Source organism: Thamnophis sirtalis, unplaced genomic scaffold, assembly GCF_051295495.1.
Source record: "Thamnophis sirtalis isolate CommonGarterSnake01/CBP01778 unplaced genomic scaffold, rThaSir2_p1.2 scaffold_2, whole genome shotgun sequence".
In the NCBI taxonomy this organism is placed as follows: domain Eukaryota; kingdom Metazoa; phylum Chordata; class Lepidosauria; order Squamata; family Natricidae; genus Thamnophis; species Thamnophis sirtalis.
In genome coordinates, this window is record NW_028261382.1 from 70,484,112 (window position 1) to 70,508,164 (window position 24,053).

At 47.7% G+C, this 24,053-nt stretch overlaps 1 protein-coding gene and 1 pseudogene across 4 annotated transcripts in view; both read right to left on the reverse strand.

The window, feature by feature from the left end:
• Positions 1 to 18,855, reverse strand: part of XPO7 (exportin 7) — a 55,256-nt gene extending 36,401 nt beyond the window's left edge. Inside the window, exons 1-4 of one of the 4 annotated variants that reach the window (XM_087706008.1) lie at positions 18,704 to 18,835; positions 17,117 to 17,301; positions 7,033 to 7,179; positions 6,574 to 6,667 (exon numbers count right to left, since the gene is read on the reverse strand). In XM_087706008.1, coding sequence (XP_087562134.1) covers positions 6,574 to 6,667; positions 7,033 to 7,179; positions 17,117 to 17,140 — 265 coding nt within the window. In that variant the 5' untranslated portion in view covers positions 17,141 to 17,301; positions 18,704 to 18,835. Of the gene's footprint in view, positions 1 to 6,573; positions 6,668 to 7,032; positions 7,180 to 17,116; positions 17,321 to 18,703 lie in introns of all 4 variants that reach the window. The other 3 variants (XM_087706007.1, XM_087706010.1, XM_087706009.1) reach the window with 3 other exon arrangements.
• On the reverse strand, positions 3,404 to 4,890 carry LOC148048916 (lamina-associated polypeptide 2-like; annotated as a pseudogene).
• Positions 18,856 to 24,053: the final 5,198 nt, after the last annotated feature.

Below are 24,053 nucleotides of genomic sequence, written 5' to 3' on the forward strand. Positions count from 1 at the left end.
GCTCGAATGGGGCAGATGTGAGCGTCCTGAGAACCAAGGTCAAGTCCCAGGTAGGGTAACGGTGCACCGTCTGGGGCCACAGATTAGCTGCACCCTTTAGGAAATACTTGACCCGTGAGAGCTGAGACAATGGGTGGCCCTGACCGCCCTCAATCACCATGGATAATGCTGTGACCTGCTGGCGAAGTGTGTTGGGCGCTAAGCCCTTGTCAAGTCCCGTATGCAAAAAGTCCAAGACTTGGGGCACCGAAGTCTTGATGGGGTCAGCTCCGGTGCGGCGGCACCACCTGCAGAAGGCCTGCCAGGTGGCCTCATATATACATGTAGTAGATGGTCGTCGGGCCGCCTGAATAGTGTCAATAACCTTACTTGAGTAGTGAAGGCCGGTCAGAATAGCCCGATAAATGGAACAAAGAAATAAAAAGCATTGAAAGAATAGAACAACTCCCAAAAATAATAATTATGAGTAAAACAAGGGGGTCATGATTGGTGAAATCAAATCAGGATGATAGCTGGCATATAGACTGTAGAATGATAGAGAAAAAAGGAAATGATATGGAAAAAAAATGGACTTGTAGAAATAACACCCTCAAGAAAACATAAACTGGATTTGAAAGACACACCTATAACAATAGAAAAAGAAAGGAAGGGAAGAAGGAAGGAAAGGAGGGGAGGAAGGAAGTAGAGAATGGAGGGACGAAGGAAGGGAAAGAAGTGGAGGGTGGGAGAGAGAGAGAGAGAGAAGGAGAGACAGTAGGAGAGGAAGAAGAAATGTGGAGGAGAGGTAGGGGAAGAAGAAAGAAGTATGGAGAGGTGGGTGGAAGGGAGAGAAAGAGAAGGAGAGAAGGGAGGAAGAGAGAAAAAGAGTAGGAGAGAGGGTAGGAAGGAGAAGAAAGAGGGGAGAAGTAGGGGAGAAGTAAGGGAAAGAAGAAGGGGAAGGAGAGGAGGAAGGGAGGAAGTAGAGAAGGAAGGGAGGGAGAAAAGAAAAGAGAGAAAATAAGGTGGTGTCATAACAGGTGTGAAGGATGGTAAATAATACATTCCAAATTATACCTTATACCCTTTTAAATGGAATAATAATAATATAAGAATGGCAAAGAAAAAGAATAACTATGTGAATGTATACCTATAACTGCATGTAAGAGAATAGATGACAGTAAAAATATAAAGTACAATATAGGTAAATAATACTTGATCATAAGTAGCTAAGTATAAATAAATAAAGAAATGTATATAAAAATGGATAATGAGTAACGAGATTACAAATGCAAGATAGAAATGTATAGAAAGGAAAACACTAACTGCAAAGAAACCGATTCGGAACTACTGTATGATATACGATGGAACTTATTGTTCCTATGTTGTTTTTAAGTCATGTGGTTATTTTTGTTAATGTGTTTATGTGTTCTGTTGATGTGCTTATGTGTATAAAATAAAATTATTATTATTATTATTATTATTATTATTAATAATAATAATAATAATAATAATACGACGTCCTAGGCCCCTGGGTGGGGCCCGACTAGTAACCAATGCCAAATCCGGCAAAACAACTGGCTGCTGTGATACAATTGAATAATAATAATAATAATAATAGCCCGCTCACGTGCCACACGGCTAACTGCAGTAGCTGGGGGTTCGGATGGATGAGAGCCCCCTGGTTGAGCTGGATCTGGTCGTCCGGAATCCTTCACGGACGTGAGACTGACAGATATACAAGGTCTGCGTACCAGGGTCATCTGGACCACATTGGGGCAACCAACAGCACCTCCGCCTGTTCCGTCAGGATCTTTTGAATGACCGACGGGAGGATTGGAAGGGGAGGGAAGGCGTAAAGGAGGCCGGCCAGCCACGGGCTGCGTAGAGCATCCACCCTCTCCGCCCCTGGAGTCTGGTACCTGGTGTAAAATCGCGGTAATTGTGTGTTGTGAGGCTGCGCAAACAGATCCACCTCAGGATGGCTGAACCGGCGAGAGAGTTCCTGGAAGATGTTGGGGTGAAGTTGCCACTCCGCTTGATCCACGGTGGCTCTGCTCAGCCAGTCCGCTTGTGTGTTGGAAATGCCCGAGATGTGCTCCGCCTGAATTGATAACAGTCTGTTCTCCGCCCAGTGATGTAGCTTCTCCGCCTCCAGCATCAGGGTCTTGGAGTGGGTGCCCCCTTGGCGGTTGACATGGGCCTTGGAGGCTACGTTGTCGGTCAAGACCAACACGTGGTTGTGTGATACTATGTCCCGAAACTCTTGGAGGGCTAGGCGGATGGCACGGAGCTCCAGCCAATTGATGCTGTTTCTCAGCTCCTGACCCGACCATCGGCCCTGTGCGACGCGGTCCAGGGCATGGGCCCCCCACCCAAACAGGCTGGCATCCGTTGTAATTTGGATGCGGTCCAGTTCCTTGAAGGCACATCCCTTGAGGAGTTTGGAGGACGTCCACCACCGGAGAGATCTGAGAGGTTTGGGTGGGAGCCGAACCTTGATTTGGGTGTGTGCCCTCTGGAAGGGGAGCAGGAACCATTGAAGTGGGCGCACATGGAACCTGGCCCAGGGAACAACATTGATACAGGAAATCATTTCCCCCAGTAATTTGGACAGCGTTGCCAGTGGCAAGAGTCTCTGAGATAGAACCTGATTCGCCAGGTGCTGGATGCTCTGTCGCCTCTCTGGAGACAGGGAAACTTCGCATGTTACTGAATTGATGATGGTCCCCAGGTGGAGCAGTGATGTGGTCGGCTGCAGGTGACTCTTGGGGAGGTTGAGGACGAACCCGTGACATTGCAGTGAGTCCATTGTTGCCTGCAGATCCCGTAGGGCCTGGTCCCGAGATGGAGACAGAACCAAGATGTCGTCCAAATAACAATTCACTCGTATTGGAACCAAGCGAAGTGATGCCGCTACGACTGCCAGGAGTTTGGTAAATGTTCGAGGGGCCGATGACAGGCCGAAAGGTAAGGCCCGGTACTGAAAGTGGTGGCCATTGAACTGGAAGCGTAGAAACCTCCGATGTGCCGGATGAATGGGCACGTGGAGGTACGCCTCCTTGATGTCGACTGATGTCATCATGTTGCCTTGGCGGATGGAAGCCAATATGCTTTTGAGAGATTGCATTTTGAATTTTTGGTACTTGATGTACCGATTGAGCCTTTTCAAGTCTAGGATGGCCCACCATCCCCCCCGAGCTCTTGGGCACAAGGAACAAGATGGAGTAAAATCCTAGCCCCTCTTGACCCATTGGCACTTGCTCTATAGCCCTGATGGTGATAAGGTGTTGTATTTCGGTGTCTATGATACACCTTTTCGTCGGGCACCTGGGTACGGGGTACTTGATGAACCGCCTTGGGGGAATGGAGAGAAATTCTAGAGTGAGGCCCAGCCTCACGACCTGAAGGACCCAGGCGTTGGACGTGGTCTCCACCCACTGATGAGCGAAGGCCAGGAGCCACTCTCCAATGGGTTCCTCCCCCCGTGAGTCACCGGTATCTCCGAAAGGACCAGTTGCCAGCTCCACGAAATGGCCTTCTAGCCTGGGATTGCACCTGGGATGGCTGGCGACCCCTATCCCTGGCTCCTGTGCGATCCTGGCCGTGGTCCTGCGACTGGGTAAAGGGCCTGTTATAGTGGGGAACATAGGGGGCGGCAGCGAACCCTGAATCCCCGGCCCGAAAGGACTGGCGCCTATTGTAAGGCTGCTGTCTCCTGTTGGTGCGACCACTGGTGGAAGGGAGAACCTTATGCTTATCCCTGGTCTCAATGAGGATGGGATCTAGGACAGATCCGAACAAGGCCCCACCCTTGAAAGGTGTGGACGCAAGGCGCCACTTGGACTTGACGTCAGCTTGCCAATGGTGAAGCCACAGCAAACGCTGGGATGCCACATTAGAAACTAAGGCTCGAGAGGCAAATTTCGCTGCATTAAGAGTGGCATCCGCAGAAAATTCCAATGCTGCCATCAATTTGGTGATGTCTTGGTGAAGGCGCATGTCCTCGGGGGCAAGCCTACCCTGCAACTCTCTAAGCCAGACCAAGGAGGTCCTATTAAAGGATGCCGCAGTAGCTGCGCGTAGGGCCCAGGCCGCAGCCTGATGGGTCTTATGAATGACTGTCTTGGCCTTTCGGTCCTATGCCTTCAAGCCCTCAGAGATCTCTGATGGAATTAAAGCTGGGGAAGCGAGGGCAGCAATAGGAGTATCTACAGTTGGAAACTGTAGAATACCTTCCAATTCTGGAGTGGAAGTGTACAATTTCCTATCCCCATTGCTGGGTGGGGTAACCGCAGTCGGTTGATCCCACTGCTTTTGAATCAGATCTAGAAATAGTTTGGGCGAGGGAATAACCTCCTGCAAAACCACCTGCTCAGCAAAGAGGTGTTCAGTTGCATCCAGGCCCACTGCTATGCTATCCTTAGAGGCTGCCTCCCCCATGTGGGTGGTGGTCTTAGCCTTATACAATAAGGACTTAAATAAAGTGTGGCAAAATAACCCAGAAGAATTAGGCTGATCCAGAGCCAAGCCTTCATCATCAGAAAAATCCCTGTCTATAACCTCACCTTCCTCCACTAAGGCTGAATCCTCACTATAAACTGAGGGCAGAGGCGAAGGTGGGTCTGTCTGAGGAATAGATGAATCCCCCTGCACTGCCTGGGGATCAGGACCAGTCTGGGCCCCAGTGGCCCTAGGAACCCGGGCTCTATGATGCAGTTCCGCATCCACACCCCTAGAAATAGCCGCAGATATCATCTGGTAAAGATCAGGAGGAAGGCCCAAATTCTGGTTTTCCATCGGCCTGAGGCCTGCAGCAGTAGGAGTGAATGTAGCAGAGGGCCCTGCACGCAGGGGCGAGCAGGCCAAAGCCACACTAGCTTCCGATAGGACTGGGGGAGATTGGGGGCCCAATACCCTCTCCGTAGAAATGGATGCCCGGGGCAATTGTATATCAGGAGACCAACTCTGTTCTGTAGGGCGTACTGGGGAAGCTCGTTGCGGAATCAGGACCGGGGGTGAGCTGCTAGGTGCCTCAGAGGCTTTAGATGCTGCCTTGGTCTTATCCTTGCGTTTTGGGACTCATCCCAAACGGCGGATGAGGCCCGAGGCCTATTGCTGGAAGCCCTGGTAACAGCCCTGCTGGGCCTTGGGCTAGTTCCTCCCTCACCGGGGGGAACGGGGCTCACACACGGGCTCTACAGTACCTTCGCAGACGGACTGATCAGCCATTGCAAAATAGGGAAGATTTGAAAGGGCTCAACCTCACTTAATATTGCAAGCGCCACGAATTCGCACCACTGCACAAGGCACCACGTGAGACAGTAGCTGTGTTGAGACGACCTCCTCACTAAGCCAGCAAGCCGCAAGTGAGGGAAAGAGGAGGGCCCTTGGAACAGTGCCGCTGCCTGGGCGGGAAATTACACGCCACGCCTCCTCCAGCCGTTTCTGGTGCACGGGCAGAGCCTCGATCCAAAATGGCGACCACTTCAGAAGGCGCAAAATTCAAATCGCCAAGCCACTGATTAAACGCCCAGGAGTCGTGCAAGCTCGCAAGCACCGTGGCGAGACCGGCTGCAGCTCCGTCCAAAGATAGATAACAGCGGTGGTAAGGAAAGCCTGGGAATAGACCGCGCTGCATAGGCGGGTCACTCCCGGCGTGAGACAGCGCAGGGCGGCGAACCAGCCCAGGACGTGCGCAACCATTAAATGAAGGGGACGGCAACCCGACTCCACTCTTGGGAGTGCTGCTGCTGCTTCCAGGTGCAACGAGCCTGTGGACTTCACAGCCTCCGATCCCAGTTGATAAATCCAACTCTGAAAAGGGTTTGGGCTGACAGCGAACTGCCGCCTCTACCTTCTGTTAACAAGGAGTCAATCTGTAACCTTATTAGCGATCGTTGAATCCAAGAAGATGAGAATTTTGTCGATTAGTCTAGAGAAAATTGAGATACGTCTCTTTAGGTTGGACTGAGTAAAAAAACTGACCCATCCAGTCAGAGGAGGCGTGGTCAACATTTACATACTCAGTCTCTAGGCTAATGACAAAGTTAACCCATGCTTGGATTCCCCAAGCAGCGCACAGAAGAACAGCTGTATTTCCTACCCCAGAGCCGCTGCTACTGGTCAGCAGAAGTCCCTGGGGAGACCTCTGAAAAGTTGACTGCTCTTGCCCACCTAGAGTGAAGCTGCCTTGGAGGCAGGTCTGGGAGGAAGGGGTTTTTGAGAGGGGGATGCCTAAGCATTTCCTTCAGCTCTTGACATGCCCTCACAATGTTCCAAGAACAGCCAAAACAGGTGTTTCATACTTTGGAGATGTTTTAAAGGGCACTTTATGGTATAGTAGATGACAAAAAGTTCTCAGCTTATCAAATTGTAATTTTAACGTGTTGCCAAGGAACAGGAAAGCACGCAGGTACAAGAAAGACACGCAAGGCAAATCCATACCTTTTCTCACACTGTAGGTAACTGAAAAGAGAAAATGCTATGAATGTTCACTTTGTATCCCAGCAAATGTTCTTAAACTTCTCAAACAGCCAATATGATCCTAGGCAAGTGGGACTTTGGGGCTGAGCCATCCAGCTCTGCGGTACTTACGTATGTCGATGCGTTGTTCCAAGGGCAAAGGGTTGCTTGTGCGTGACACCAGTTTTGTAAGGCATGTAGCTGCCAATAATTGGGAATACGACGACTGCAAAACAAACATAAAGAAAACAAATCATTCATATGGATGGATAAATTCTGTGATTCTGCTGAATGAAGGCTCTTATATTGGCAAGATGGCAGGGTACCAATATTTAATCTTGAACCCGAAGATTGGTGGCATATAAATGTAATAAATAAATAAAATAATAAAAGTATCTTTCATGGAATATTTTAAATCCTAGATCAGGTGACCCAATACAGGAATCTCCACAGACGTATTTAGCATAGCCACATTTTGAAGAACTGCCACCTGCCAGTTGCCAATGCTTTCCTACATCAGGTGCATCAAGATGTATCCCTAAACTTGTAAAAGAGGATCCAGCCACTTCAAAAGCGACCTCGTCTACGTACACTCCCTCTTTCAAGGAGAAGCTGGCACTTGTTCAAGCAATCCGGGCTATTAGTAAATTCCACCAGGGCTTTCTCTGCCTGGAGCCGTGTAGTGGTGTCCGTCGTCTCATAGAGTTGCTTGCACAGATTCTCTAGCTGGGCTAGACTCTGGAAGAAACCAAAGAGGATCAAGTTCAGGTTTGGTGGCTCTGCCATTCTGGAATACAACATCATGACAGAAACAGTCACTTCAAAACAGCCTATTATAGTCTCTGCTTTTGTGTTATCACTACTGAAATCCTACTAAAATGTAATTCTGGTAACCTCTAATAGAGACTTTTACCCCTGAATTAAAATGTAGTTCCATTCCCCAACTCTGTCTTTAACCCAAATTGGTGTTTTAGTCAAAACATGGGCTTACAAACGGACTGCCCATTACTAGAAGTGGTGGGGAGCATTGTCCTTCCGTCAGCCGATGAAGCTGCACCGTTTCAGGAACCCCTGAAAAGAGGCTGTACACTAAAAATGAGCAGCTTCCAGACTCGGCCATTTTCAGCAGTAGGCAGTCTGTTCCTATCTTACATCAGATTGTCTTTAAGTTGGTCGTTTCTAATCCAAGGACTGCCTGCACTGCCAAGTTTAACAAACTGCAATTTTTACGTGCAACTGACAAGCTCTTTGACAATGTAACAGAGCTATTCCACATTGGAAAAGTTCAGGGAAGCCGCATCCCAAAAGCCCAGGAGCAAACAAATATGGACACTATTTAAGCCTGCACGGAGGAGAGAGTGTCAAGCATTTAATCTCCAAGTCCTGAAGGAAAGGGGGAAATGTAAGCTGATCAAACAAATAGAGGTAAACAGCAAAATATGTTGATATGTTTTTAGGAATATATTAATGTGAAGTCTATTAGACCATGTGTGAGCTAGATTCAATATATGGATATGCAAAGAGATTGACTTCCAACATTTTTTTTAACTTTCACAATTCAAATATGTTTTTAAGATGGCTTTGAGAGATAGCCAAATATGAATATTCAACTTTTTTGTGCCTCTGCATCTTCCTCTTGGCCAGAGCGATGCAGATAATTTTGAGCAAACACCCAATTAGTTTGTACGCTTATTATTTCCCAATTGTCAACCAATGAAGACAAGGGATTGGACTTGGAATTATCCTTCAATGTAGTTGGACAAGAGCCGTTCCTGGAGCCATGATAATGGTAGGACTGGGCAAAGAAGTCCTGTACAGGAGAGATAAGGGCGCAGGCATGAAACAGCCGGAATGCACTGAATGGAACATCTCTGCAAAATGTACCAAGTACCGTCTCTCTTTGTTCAGGATTTTATTATTTTTAAAAAACATGTATACGTTAAAAAATGACAAACAATTGCAGGCAGGCAGCTTTTGGATGATGGCTATGGGCTGGGATTTTTCCGAAATGGGTTCTAAGAACCGTTACTTTGAAGTCTGTTTTATGCCTTTTGTGCATCTCCCACCTCACAACAGCAGAAGAGGCCACCTTCAGCAACTGGGGTGGGGGGGGAGATAGTTCTTAAAACAAAAACAGTTTTGAGGTAGAGTGAGTCCCCCAATGCTCACTCTGCTCTCTGGAGCTGCAACTTTCATCCACCCCCCCCCCCCTTTTAACTTCACAACCAACCTCCTAGGGACACAGCAAGCAGTGAACTACAGCGCTAAGTGGGGACCCGAGTGGCTTTGATCTCTAGGTCCAAGACCTCCACCTGCCTCTGCCCCACAGGGGACACACCTCCCACACCGGACCTCACAGGAACAGACGAAGGAAGGCAGGCCCTTCTCTTCTGCCTGGCGCAAAGATGTCAAATGTATCCTTCTGATATCAAGCATAAACCCTTTAAGCAGGGCAGATGCTACCAAGAGTACTGAAATGTAAGGCTTAATACCAATATCAAATAAGGGCATATCCAGAGGCATTTTATTTTAACCTCCAACTGAATTGTTGAGTAAAGCATGAATTACACCTTGAGCATCCTGTGAGTTGCTTCTATTGGAAATACTGATTTCTCAACTAATGACACACAGTCCAAATCACTTAAACTTTAATAACATCTTCAAACACGCTGTAAATAATAAATACATCAGGATGCAGGAAGACAGACAGATGCCCTGCTAAAAAAAAGATTCCTGGCTCAACAGCAGTAACTGCGAGGGGGATTTTGGAGTCCTAGTGCACCATCACTTAAGGATGAACCAGCCGTGGGCAGAAGCAGCCCCCAAACCCCAATGTAGGCTGCAGGAAGAGAGTGCTAGAATCAAGATCACATGAAGTGTTGATGCCACTTTAAAATGCCTTGGAAGACCACGTATCGTGGTCTTTGTATCATCTTTCTTTGGTATTGGGACAAATACCAACCTTCTCTGCCCTTTTGCCCACTGACCAGCCCTCCATACACTTTGGCCAAGCGTGTCCAGTGCTTTTGTCGGCACTGGCCTCAGCAACTCTGCAGGAATGGCTGGGACTTTGGGGTTAGGCAACCAGTTGAGTGCCCACTGCCTCTTCCTCCTCCTCCAGAATATCTGGTTCCATTTCTGGTAGGTCAGCTTCTCCTCTTATGGCTTGTCCTTGTTCGTGCAAAGCTCTTCTGCATATTCCTGCCATCTTTCTCTAACTGCTCTGCGTAAAGGAAAATTCAAACATCCAGGTCAAAAGCATCTCCAAAGGCTGAACGTGGCAACTTTGGAATGAACTTCCCGCGGAGATCCGGACCCTCACCTCTCTCCAGGCCTTCCGGAAAGCCGTCAAAACCTGGCTGTGCTGGCAGGCCTGGGGTTGATGAGTTCCCCTCCCCTCTCGACTGGTATGACTGTGTGATTTTCGTGTATTTTAATTATGTGTACTGTTGTTTATGTTCCCTTTCCCCTTTGAGTTGTTCGCCGCCCTGAGTCCCTCCTGGAGAAGGGCGGCATACAAATAAACCAAATACAAATACAAATACAAATAACTTTGGTCTGAGATTCTCTGATGGCTTGTTGGTCATGCAGTTCCTGCCCATCATGTCCTCTGACCACAGTCTGCCTTTCCTTCTGGCCTTCTCCTTATCAAGCGACGCAAGTCTCCTGTATGACTCTCCTGGCTGCTTCCTCCAGTTTCTTACGTTGCTCAGCCAGGACTTTGCTTTGCCTTTTCTTGCCTCTCTGGAACCTTCCGTTGAGTCTTCGCCTTTCTTCCCTGTCCTCAATGGCTTTTGCTCAATAGGTTCTTGGGCTACTTCAGCCAGGGTTGAAATCTATCCTTAACTTCAACTGCATATGCCTGGGGAATCTTCTCGACGTCAAATTTCTGAATCATGGGTGGCTGTTTGAAAACTGACCCATTGGAACTTTACCTTGACAGCTAGCAGTTGATGATCTGATCCACAATCTGCTCCAGGAAACATTTTCATGGCAAGGATGGAACTCTTCCGCTTCTTTGGGAATAATATGTAGTCAATTTGGTTTCAATGTTTCCATTTGGTGAAGTCCAAGTGTATAGTAGCTGCTTGGGTTGTTCAAACCATGAGTTCCATTATGCCTAGCTGTCGTCCGTGGCATGGCTGAATCAGATCCTCTCAAATATTGTGTGCTTCGAGTGGATTTTTCCTTGATGATCAATCATTAGGACGACGAGCCATTGTGTTTTCTCTGCTTTTACATCATCTACCTGATCATGGACAGATACCTTTGGCAAATTACTGGCAAAGAGTTTCCAATTTTTGGAAGTACGTGGATGCGTCCATCTTTCAGCTAAATAGTGTTTGCTGATTTCCCAAGCATGAACAGAAAACAGCAGCAATTTAGCACAAAGCTAGATCAACACTGATTCAGTGACCAGGGTTGTGGAAATCATTGCCATATAAAGAGCAATTAGTTGAAAAATGAGTAAGGATAATCTAGTACAGAATATACCTTAAGTCTCTGGAACTGAGCTTTGTCTCACTAATGGAATGTTGGCACTTTACAATGCAAAAAAAAATGGTAGAAAGAAATTATATGTTAGTCCGTGAGCGTGGAATAAAATGGAGTCAGATTTGTTACAGCAGGAGTTAGGAAAAGAAAAATCAAATTGTTCCGCCAAACTATTTTGATGGGAAGGTAGTAGCTCAGAAGGCTACCAGATTGAAAAGAAGTATAAATAAATACATACTTTATCTGTTTTTCTGTATCTTGTTTCAGTGGGCACCATTTTTAAAACAACTGAGTTAATGGGATAAGGAACCTGGTGGGCAGGTTGCTTGCTTTATGCTCTTAAATTGGCACAGTCTAATGTAATTGTAATACTTGCCCTGAGGTGTTCTGTCCATTTTAAGAAATGCCCTCATAGTGTGAATTTATATACAATTATGGTAAACATAAGACCCAACTTTTTGTACAGGTAGTCCTCACTTAATAACTATCCTGTTTGGTGACAATTCAAAGTTATCACAGTGCTGAAAAAGTATGACAAGCCTCCTACTTATAACAATTTTAGTGCCCCTGCATACACACAACCAAGATCAGGAATTTTATAACTAGGGGCCATCGCTGGGTCCTGTGGTCATGTGACTGCCACAGCCAACTTCCCATTGATAAGCAGAGTCAATAGAGATGCTGGGAATAAAATCACAAGTCGCAATCACTTAATAATCCGGCTGTTTAGCAACGGAGTCCCAGGTCTCAATTGTGGTTCTGTGAAGGCTACCTGTAGGCAAAGGCATCGGGCAAGAAACTAGGAGACTGTGAGTTCTAGCACTGTAGAAGTACTAAAAATACTGCAATCTCACATACTACATAAGTTGGCAAATCATTGCTGGAGATTTTCAAGAAAAGATTGGACCACCATTTGTCTAGTATAGTATAAGGACTCCTGCCTTGGGCAGGGAGATGGACTTAGGAAACCTTAAAGGTCCCCTTTAGCCTTATGATTCAATGATTCTGAGGGAAAAAACCCAGCTGTGCTACTTTGGACCAGTCATTCTTCCTCAGTCCTAGGGAGCTGGCACTTCTGAATTCTTGCCAAGAAAACTGCAGGCTCCAGGCAGGCACCAAGAGTTTATACCGAGACTCGGAACGCATTTGGGTTAATAGAAAAGGAAAAAGAATGACATTGCCATAGGCATATATTACGCACTACCCAACCAAGTGTAGGAAATAGATGCTCTGTTTGCTAATCAGTTAGTTGGGGTGTGCAGGGAGCATGCCACACACAGGAGTAATCGAGAACTTTAACTACCCTGATATCAATTGGGAGACAAACTCTGCACCTAGTGGGAGATCAAACAGGTTCCTGATGAACCTAGCAGAGAACTTTGTCTCCCAAAAGGTAGAGGAGGGAACTAGAAGGTCAGCTATATTGGACATAATTATCACTAACAGAGATGAAATGATAGAAGGGGTTGAAGTGGGGGAACTTGGGGAGTGAGAGACCATGTTATATTGGAAGTCAACATAATGGAAGCTCAAGCAGTAGAACAAAATCAAACTAGAGTCTTAGGAAGGATTCCATGGATGAAATTCTAAAGGGGAAGCAGCTCAAGATCCTTGGAAATTCTGAAAAATGAGATTATTAAAGCACAGTCTAACACAATACCACTAAGAAAGAAGAATAAAATACCTGAAACAAAACTAGCATGGTTTTGAATAAGAGAATAAAGAATTCTCTAATAAACTGAGAGAGAAAAAGGACAAGTATTAAAAAAACGGAGACACCTAACGAAAACAGAAGATCAGCAAATAGCCCAAATCTGCAAGAACAAATTCAGGAAAGGGAAGGTTCAGAATAAACTAAGACTTGCAACAAATGCCAAATGTTGCTAAATGCCAGGTCTGTGGTTCACAAGGCTCCCCTCGTCCGGGACCTAATATTAGACGAGGGGGCAGACCTTGCGCCTTTACGGCCTCTCCAAGGTAGTGGATCCAGAAGGGCTCCTTGGTTCTCCGAGGAACTCCGGGAGATGAAGTGCCAAAAGAGACGCCTAGAGCGCCGCTGGAGGGCCAGTAACTCTGAATCACACCGAGCACTGATGAGAGCCTTTATCAGAACCTATCTCGTGGCAATACGGGTGGCGAAATGTGCGCATTTTGCCGCTCTTATTGCATCTGCTGAATCGCGCCCAGCCGCCTTGTTTAGAATAGCCCGCTCCCTCTTGAAAGGGAGGGACGCGGACGACCCTTTACAGGGTAGAGCTGAGGAATTTGTTCAGTTTCTAACGGATAAAGTCGCTCGGATTCGGACAGATCTGTACTCCAATTGCACGGTACCAGCCGAGGTACCGGGGTAAGATCTTGAGTGGATTTCTTGGAGCGAGTTTCAACTTGTCGCTCCTGAGGAAGTGGACAAGGCCATGGGAGCGGTGAGTGCCTCCACCTGTATACTGGACCCGTGCCCCTCCTGGCTGGTCTCGACCAGCAGGGGGGTGACACGCGACTGGATCCAGACGATAGTTAACACCTCTCTCCGGGAGGGATCCTTCCCAAACCTCCTAAAGGATGCGGTGGTGAGACCCCTCCTGAAGAAGACTTCTCTGGATCCAGCCATTTTGAGTAACTATCGTCCGGTCTCCAACCTCCCCTTTGTAGGGAAGGTTGTTGAGAAAGTGGTGGCATTTCAACTCCGGCGGTCCTTGGATGAAACCGATTATCTGGATTCCTTTCAGTCCGGTTTCAGGCCTGGTTACAGCACAGAAACTGCTTTGGTCGCGCTGATCGATGAACTCTGGCGAGCCAGGGATAGGGGTCACTCCTCTATCCTAGTGCTTCTTGACCTCTCAGCAGCCTTCGATACCATCGACCATGGTATCCTGCTGCAACAGTTGCAGGAGGTGGAAGTGGGAGGAACCGTTCTTCGGTGGTTCTCCTCCTACCTCTTGGACAGGTCGCAGTCGGTGTTGGTCGGAGGGCAGAGATCGACCCCTAGTCCCCTCAATTATGGGGTGCCGCAGGGTTCGGTCCTGTCCCCCCCCCTATTTAACATCTACATGAAGCCGCTGGGTGAGATCATACGCTGGCACGGGATTAAATATCATCAATATGCAGACGATACACAATTGTATCTGTCCGCCCCATGCCAACTCAGTGAAGCGGTAGAAGTGATGTGCCAGTGCCTGGAGGCTGTCAGGGTCTGGATGGGAGCGAACAAGCTTGCACTCAATCCCGACAAGACTGAGTGGCTATTGATGCTCCCTCCCAAGGATGGTCCAGCTATTTCATTCTTAGCCTGGGGGGTGAAATTATACGCCCCTCAGAGAGGGTTTGCAATTTGGGAGTCCTCCTGGATCCGCAGCTGACACTAGAACATCATCTGTCGGCTATGACCAGGGGGGCCTTTGCCCAGGTTCGCCTGGTGCACCAATTGCGACCCTATCTGGATCGGGAGGCCCTTCGGATAGTCTCTCATGCTCTCGTCACCTCAAGACTGGATTACTGTAATGCGCTCTACATGGGGCTGCCCCTAAAGAATGTTCGAAGACTTCAGCTAGTTCAGAATGCAGCCGCGCGAGCGATTGTGGGTGCACCTAGGTACACCCAGGTTACACCTATCCTCCACGAGCTGCACTGGCTTCCTATTGGTCTCCGGACGTGCTTCAAGGTGCTAGTCATTACTTTTAAAGCCCTACATGGTATCGGACCTGGCTACCTGAGAGACCGCCTCCTGCCAGTTACCTCCCAGAGACCTATTAGATTGCACAGACTAGGCCTCCTCCGGATTCCATCTGCCGGCCAATGTCGGCTGGCGATCCCCCAGGGGAGGGCCTTTTCTGTTGCTGCTCCGGCCCTATGGAACGATCTCCCCGTTGAAATCCGGACCCTCACTACCCTTCCGGCCTTCCGCAAAGCGACCAAGACCTGGCTGTTCCGGCAGGCCTGGGGCTGTTGAATTATCCAGCCCCATCTTATGTTATGAATATTGTTGAATTTTTAACTGTTGTTTTTTTATTTTTATATCCCCCTTTCCCTTCTTATTTGTAAGCCGCCCTGAGTCTTCCGAGAGTGGGCAGCATACAAGTTAGTTAGTTAGTTAAATAAATAAATAAATAAATAAATAAATAAATAAATAAATAAATAAATAATAATAATTTTTTTCAGCATGTAAGAAACAAGAAAAAAGTGTATAAACAATCAATCCACTAATGGGCGAAGATGGCAAGGAGGTGACGTCTAGCAGGGAGAAAGCAGAAGTATTTAATTCTGGCTTTATGCAAAAGAAAATATAATACAATTTATCAAAAACAGCACCGTACAGGAGACAGATTAGGAATACAAATCAAAATAGCCAAGAATATGGCATGAAAACACTTGCCCACCCTAGATGAGTTTTAATCGCCAGGACCATAGCATAGAACTTAGACTTATATAGTGCTTCACAGTGCTTTATAGCCCTCTCTAAGCGACCAGAGGGAAGGCATCTCAGAATTCTGAAGGAGCTGGCAAGTCTAACCTTCGAACCACTGAACCATGTCTTTCAAAGAGCTTGGAGCATCGGGGGAGGGGGGACTACCAGAGGACTGGAAAATGGCTATTATAATTCCCATCTTTAAACAAGGGGAAAAAATGGATCCAGAAAACTCTAGACCTATCAGCCATACATCAATACCTGTAAAGATTCTGGAAAAGACAATCAAGCAATGAATCTGTGAACACCTAGAGGCAAACAAAGTCATAACCAGAAGTCAACAGGGGTTTGTCAAAAATAGATCATGCCAGACAAATCTTATTGCCTTCTTTGACAAAGTGACAAAATTAATGGACCAGCGAAATGCTGTGGATATTATTTATTTAGAATTCAGTAAAGCATTTGACAAAGTAGACCACAACCTACCTCTTGGAAAAATTGAAAAATGTGGGATAGACAGCATCACCATCAGATGGATTTGAAACTGGCTGAACAACTACCCTCAACCTGTTGAACTCAATGGAACTACATCTAAGTGGAGTGAAGCATGCACTGGGCTACCTTAAGATTCTGCCTTAGGCTTGCCTTCAACATCTTTATAAATGATTTAGCTGAGGGAACAGAAGGGGCACTCATCAAATTTACCAACAACAGAAAATGGGGGAGTGGGGAACACTTCAGAAGATACAGAAGGATTTCGGGAGACTTGAATACTTGGCCCTATCCAACAAAATAATATGACAAAAATAAGGTTTTACAATTAGGCAAGAAAAAACAAATGCAGAGATATAGACTAGGTGGTACCTGGCTCAACTGTAGTAACTGTGAGAAGGATCTAGGTATCCTAATAACCACCAGTTTAGAATGAGCCAGCAGTGGGGCTGCAGCTGCCAAAATAGCCAATGCAGTTCTAAGCTGCATCAACAAAGTTAGCTTCAAGATCACGTGAAGTGATACCACGCTTAGTTTATTCATTTATTACAGTTTAATGCACCCATCTCCCCTATAAGGTGACTCATATCTACAGGACCCCCCTCATCCTGGATATAAACTGTTTCAATTCCTCCCCTTGGGATGGCGCTACAGGGCACTGCATGGCAAAACAACTAGACACAGTGAGTTTTCTTCCCTCCTGCCATCAATCTGCTGAACACCTAACTCTCACAGTGCTATCTAATGTCTATGTATATTTCCTCATATAGTATAGCTGCAGTATTATCATTTATCCTGTTTATCTTCGTTACTTTCCCCCCTTTATTGGCATTATGATAAAAATGATAAAAATGTCACTTTGCACGTACACTGAAAGTTTCTGCAGCAGAAACAAATTCCTTGTGTGTCTAATCACACTTGGACAGATAAAGTATCCTATTCCTATTCCATTCTGTTCTATAGTTTGGTAAGACCACACTTGGAATCTTGCATCCAGTTTTGGTCACCACAATACAAAAAAAGATGTTGAGACTCACGAAAGAGTGCAGAGAAGAGCAAGAAAGATAATTAGGGGGCTGGAGGATAAAACATATGATGAACAGGTGCAGGAATTGGGTATGTCTAGTGCAACAAAGAGAAGGACTTAGGGTGACATGATAGCAGTCTCCAAAGCAACTGAAGGCAGACCAAGAAGTAACAAATAGAAACTTATCAAGAAAGGATCCAACCTAGAACTAAGGAGAAATGTCCTCAGTGTGAGAACAATTAATCAAGGGAAGAGCTTGCCTTCAGAAACTGTGGATGCTCCATCAAGAAGAGACGGGATAACGATGCTCCTGCTAGAAGTCATCGCAAACTATGACAAGTAGTGTTTCAGTTCCATGGCTTAGTCAGAACGGTTTCATTCAGGATCCAGCAATGCGTCAAGCAATTTTCACTGACAGATGTCCTGCAAAGTCTTCCTTCCTAAACTGGAGTAGACGCTACTTGCTTCAATATAATGAAATTAAGAGAAAATGACTGAGAAAATAGTTTTACACAGAAAATAAATGTGATGTCTGCTAGCATAGCTTTCTAACCCAGTAAACTTAGCTGCTTCTTGGATAAGAAGCGAAACATTTTCAATGAAAAAAACAAGAAAGTCCAGTTGCCTCCTGAAAAAGCACCTTTGGGACAACCGGAACCTGGAGGACAGAGAATCTCCAGGGACATTTTTAAGGAAGAAACTGGACATAAGAGAGTTTTCAGAGCTTCCAAAGTCTGAAGCCTTCCAATAAATCCTCTTCCCCAGAGAACAACACGGCTGTTGCTGAGCCCAGCAAGTCGCTTGAGCCGCCGGCACAAAGACCCAGAGGGGGGATGGGGATGGCATTTTCACCCAGGGCCTCTGGGCCCCAGGGACACTATCGCAGGCGGAGGAGTTTCCTGGCCTGGGAGACCCTCCACCTTTCCAGCCCAAGGACAGGCGGCCAACAGGAGAGCCAGAGGGTTTGAAAGGGCCCCTTGGGGAGGCAGTGGGCTCCAGTACAGGAGGTCCTTGACTTACGGCTACAATGGACCCCAAAGGCTCGGCTGCTAAGCAAGGCATTTGTTAAGTGAATTTTGCCTCATTTTATGACCTCTCTTGCTAGTGCGGTTGTTAAACAAACCTGGCTTCCCCAAGGCTTCATTCAAGACTCGGCCCTCCTACGGACAAGGGCAGGAGCTTTCAGGGCCACCAGCTGCCTCTTCAGCCTTGACAGGGCAAGAGACGGACAGATGCCCTCTGGGTGCCTCCCCAGCGCTCCCCATGCAACGTTTACTCCGGAAGGGCAGCCAGGAGGGGGGGGACCCCGCCGCCTTCCGCTCCCTGCCTTCGCCTGGCCAGCCGGGGCCACGTGGGGGGAGGCAGGGAGGCCGACGGTCTGTCAGGGGAGCCCGGGCACCGGCCAGGCCCACATGCCCTCGTCCGAAGCCGGGAGGCCGAGGCCGGGGCTGCCGGCGAGACCGACCCCGGGCGGGATCTCCCGACTGGCAGCGATGGGACGGAGCGAGGCGGGCTCGGGACTCGGAGAGGCCGGGACCACTTTCCGGAGGAGGCGGCGGGCTCGGCAAAGGAAGGCGGCCAGCGCTGCCTCCGCTCCTCCCCGGCGGATCCCGGCCCAGACATCGGCCCCCGCGCCCGCTACAGCCGCCCCGGGCCTGCTCCGCGCGCGCCCCCGGTGCCCGTGCCTGCCTCCCGCGGGGGACCGGCGCCCGCCCGGTTTCGGAAGGGACGGCATCGCCGCCGCGGCCCTACAGCGGGCGCCGCGCCGGCCTTCCATCCGGCCGCTGAGGCCCCGGGGCTGCGGAGGGAAGGCGGGGGGGGGAGCGCCGCCGGCCCCTCCGCCTCACCTGCACATGATCCGCCATTTTGCTCCATTCATGTTCTGCTCCGCCGCCGCCGCCGCTGCCGCCGCCGCCTCCCCCTCCCGCAGGCGACCCAGGCAAGGTTCCTGCGCCTGCGCGCGTCCGGCGGCCTCCCCACGCATTCGGCGTAAGGGATCCCCCAACCCCAGCGGCCGCGGTGCGGCGCGTGCGTTTGGAGAATAACGCGGCTGGAGTGCAGCGGCGTAAGAGGGCCGGTCGCGCGGCAGCGACGTCGAGTGACGCACAGGGGGAGGGGAGGGGGAGGAGCCGCTGTGTGTTTACCTGCTTCTTAAAGGGCCCGCGCGACGGTTGGGCCCCCCGAACGCGCCTGCGCGGCCCAGACTGAGAAGCGGGCGGAGGAAGGTCGTTGGCGGCTTCTGAGGGAACCGAAGCGGGGTGCCGCCGCCTCGGCTCACCCGGCCCTCCGGAGCGGAGCGTCGGGGACGCCTCCGGTGCCTGGCGGGAAGGAGGCCTCGGCCGCACCGCCGCCCTCCGCCGGGCCTTCTGGGCGGACCGCCGGACGAGAGGAGCCCCGCGAGCGGCATGCGGCGGTGCCAGGAAAGGGGACAGCCGCCGGGACAGAGGAGCGTCTCCCGGAGTCCGCGGCTTCCCTCCTGCCGCCTCCGGTCTCTGGGGCTCCAAAGGCTGCAAGAGCAGGTCACTGCAAGCAGCGGCTCCAGAGCGAGACCGACCCCCGGAGCTCTGAGCGGGGTTCGGCCCTGGGGGCCCCGAGAGCTCCGAGTCGCCTGGGAGCCACCGACGCCCGTTTCCCCGGAGATCCCTCTCTGGAGCCCCTCGGCCCTCCGGGTCCTGGTTACCCCGAAGGAACTTTTTCTTTCGGACTCCCATGTTTTTTTCTCTGAAGAGGTTTCGCTTCTCCTCCCAGGAGCTTCCTCGGCTCTGACTGGAGGGGGAGGAGGGGGGAGAATGGAAGGACTTCCACCCTCCAGTCAGAGCCGAAGAAGCTCCTGGGAGGAGAAGCGAAACCTCTTCAGAGAAAAAACATGGGAGTCCGAAAGATGCCTCCTGAAAAGGCCCCCTTGGATCCCCCCAGCTAGGATCTCCCTTGTGGGCAGAATGAAGGAGGTGCCTGTTTTCCAATAGAGAAGAAGTTTGGATTCTCTTTAAAAGATGAAAAGTGATGGGGCAAAATCATGTTAGGAGCCTTCAGGGCATTCTTACCTGCTTTTTATGCGTTTTCCATTATGAACAGGATAACCAAATACAGGAAATTACAAGGCATATGGTCGAATTAAGTAGATGTAGCTTATTAAATCCTGGCCTGGATGATACTATTTAAACAGGATGGCTATTTTAGCTTGCTATATAGTCTTAGTGGCTGTTGTCAATCTAGGAAAATTTATTTTTATTGTATTTTAACTTTTTTCAAATAGCTGATTCCAGAAAAAAATTAAGCAGCTTGAATAAGGCTTCCTCCCTCCCTCCGGATCATGCAGAAGGCAGAGACCCAACCTGAGGATAAAATGCGGGTGCAGCAGTATGCGTTCTCTATTCTATAAATTCCTGATTTTCAACTTTGCCCCTCTCTTTCAACTTATGATCCAGGAAGCTATTGCTACATTTGCTGAAGCTGCAACTGCAATGAAGAATGAAGCACTAACATTGTGTGGCTTTTGGAAGGCTGCAAGATCCTCATTTTATCAATAATGTTGCAGCAGCATGATAGAATGTTGCTGCAAAATTCAGGCAAGAAATTCTGAAAAACTGTTTTGAAAAATGTGCTGCTCTTGTGAATAATTTTGAAGGATTTGACCATGACAAAGATTTGCATGAAATAAATCAGGACATTTTGTCATTTATGGCATCATAAATGTGCAACATTTGGAAAAGTAAGTCAAGATATAGATGATATTTTAAAATATTTTGAAATATATGAAGAAGAAGAAATATTCACCCACAGGAACAGGAAACCCAGATAATTCTTAGCCATCAACCATCTATTTATTTATTTATTTAGTATTTTTACAATCCTGTAATTCCTTGCTGTGGTCGGGGCAACTGAATGGAGTTCAGCATTTACTGGCCAGATGCCCTTCCTGACACCTACGTGGAGTTTGCAGCAAATATTTTCTCTTTGCACCCTGATAAACATCTGTCGTGGTCTAGGATTGAACTCTCAATCTTCAGACTGGGAGGCGAGCGTCTTCACCTCTAGGCCACCACACTGCTCCTATTATTTATTATTAAATTTACATGTTGCCCATTTCATTATCAAAGACTCTAGCCAGCATATCCAATATTGCAAAAGAGCAATATACTATATTGATCCTCTTGTAAGATGTGATTTTTGCACTTTTATCTTTATTTTTCAATATGCCTATAATACTTAAGCATTGCTATGTTATTAAAGCATTGTTATTAAAGACATTTTATAATGTTAAAAATGTACAGTTCTTCAAAGAGCAACATTGATTACCGCTTAAGCGGAGAAATAGTTAGCTTTCTCCATCCCCGCAGAGAAGTCTTCCAGCCATTAATGGATTCTGCTCCTTGCGCTGACCCAGGACTGCCGCCATTGCCTGCAGTGCAACCACAGAATTTAATACAATTGTGCTGTTTAACTTTTGAGACAAGTCTGTGAAATTCCCGTGGGTCGACCATGAGGCCAATGTTGAGAAAAGACAGGTCACGAACGACCCAGATGAGAGTCTGAGAGCCCCTTTTATTGAGATAGGACAAAGGCAGGAGGAGCAATAGCATGTGCTTAAAAACAGCCTGTAAAAGTACAATTTCTAATTTACTGCTTCAGGAAAGTTCTTTCTATATATGGTCAAATCCTGGACGTCAATGGTAGGGCACATATCGGAATGTTATGTTATTCACTATCATGATGTTATGGCTTTCTAGGAGTTTGTTTTCTCCTGTGTGATTCAGCGTGACTCTGCAGGCCCTAGTATGGACTAGGCCATGGAGGACACACACCTGCACAAGGAACTATATTACAACACAAGTCATCCTCCTTATGGACTTGCTCATTTTCCTGTTGTTCATTTCCTCCATGGAAATCAAAGTTATTACTTCTGTTTCTGAACCTGTCAAACTGAGCGTCTCTGACTGGGCTCAGTGCATTATATTCCCTAGTATTATGTGCCACTGCCCTCTTGCTGTAGTTAGGCACTGTCCTCACTATATTGTCGGAATGACTCACAAGTTTTGCTTAATTCAAGGATGGGCTAAGTCCATGCAGATGCTGTTTGTGTCCTGTTTGGGCATCACATTGACTCTAGAAAATAATTTCTGTATACTAAAACGAGAGAAAAAGATTCCTTGGGATCATTCTGGATGTGGGTGTTTTATTTATCTCTTGCAAAAACTTAAGGGTCTAGGAAAAACATGCACACTAAAAAATGACAGTACAGCAGCACAATGTATATTTATATAACATCAACAGAATAGTTTCTTTGATGTGGACTCACATCAGTTCCCAGAATGCCATAAACCAAGAAAATCTGGAATCCTTTGCATTAGAGTACAGTAATAAAAATTAGACATATACTGATTATTCCCTCAACCCTGTTCCCCAGTACCGCATCTTGTTTCACTGAATGACCAGGCCAGTTCACTTAACAATGGAAGCAATCTGCAAGGCTCACTTGCAAGTCATGTAATGACCACAGTGTTTGATTAACAACTGTGGCAAAAGTCATAAAATCAGATGAAGTCATGTGATGCTTAATGACCTCAGCAATGGAAATTCTACTCCCAATTGTTGTAAATCAAGGACTACTTAACAATCCAGAGCTCCTTCATATAGATGCCCAGTTTGGGATTATAAATGGCAATTTATCTCCTTTTTTGCCCTTCAGCTACCTTAATGTCACCTGTGAGGCTCTGGCTTGATCAGGTAGCTGCTAATCCTGAGCCTGGAAGATTTCCAATGTTCGGAGCTCCTGCACACCAGAGGAGGAAGCAGCTCTTCTTACTTTCTGCTCCTGGGATTACTGAAGACTTTCCCAAAGCCAGAAGTTGGTAAAATTGGGAACAATTCAGGAGGGGTTTATAAACAGGCAGTCAGCAGGGCAAACAGGATAGGCCTCCTGGATTCTGTTGGGGTCAAGGGCGTACTGAAGAAATGAGTGAGCAAGCTGCTTGCGTGTAGGGGCCCCCATGACCGCCACCCCCAGTCCAGCAGCTTCTCATTTGGATTCTTAGAAGGAGCAGAGTACGGAAGAGCCAGGAAGTCACAGTCCCAAAGGTGCCCAAGGGAAACTGGGCTGTCTGCTTTTTTTCTGAAAACCTTTCGCTTCTCATCCAAGAAGCTGCTTCAGCTCTGACAGGATGGTGGGATATTCACTCAGCTGAAGAAGCTTCTTGGATGAGAAGTGAAACGTCTTCAGAGAAAACATGCAGAGAAGAGCAACAAAGAGGATTAGGGGACTGGAGGCTAAAACATATGAAGAACGGTTGCAGGAACTGGGTATGTCTAGTTTAATGAAAAGAAGGATCAGGGAAGACATGATAGCAGTCTTCCAATATCTCAGGGGCTGCTCCAAAGAAGAGGGAGTCAAGCTATTCTCCAAGGCACCTGAGGGTAGAACAGGAAGCAATGGGTGGAAACTAATCAAGGAGAGAAGAAACCTAGAACTAAAGATAAATTTCCTAACAGAACAATTAATCAGTAGAATAGCTTGCGTCCAGAAGTTGTGAATGCTCCAACACTGGAAGTTTTAAAGAAGAGGTTGGATTGTCATTTGTCTGAATTGGTGTAGGGTTTCCTGTCTAGGCAGAGAGTTGGACTAAAAGACCTCCAAGGTCCCTTCCAACTCTATTATTCTATTCTAAAAACAGCCCAGTTGCCTCTTGAAAAATCCCCTTCAGGACAACCAGGACTTGGAGGATGGAGAAGCTCCATAGACAGGAAGTCTACCTCCACTAGACCAATAAGATCCCACAGACTAGGCCTCCTCCGAATTCCTTCAGCTGGCCAGTGTCGACTGGCGACTACCCGGAGGAGGGCCTTCTCTGTGGCTGCTCCGACCCTTTGGAACGAACTCCCCGTGGAGATACCCTCACCACCCTCCAGGCCTTCCGCATAGCCCTTAAAACCTGGCTGTTCCAACAGGCCTGGGGCTAAAGACTTGCAGCCCCACTTCGAATGGTATGATTGTGCTTTTTAATTGTGTATGGTCTTTATGTTTTGTAACTTGTCTGTTTTTCCCCTCCCTTGAGTTGTGAGCCGCCCTGAGTCCCTTTCAGGGAAAAGGGCGGCATACAAATAAAGCAAAATGAAAATGAATGAAATGAAGTCACAGGCACTCTCTGCCACCAGATAGCGCCCTTTGCTCACTGTTGGGCAACAGAAATGGCTGAGCCT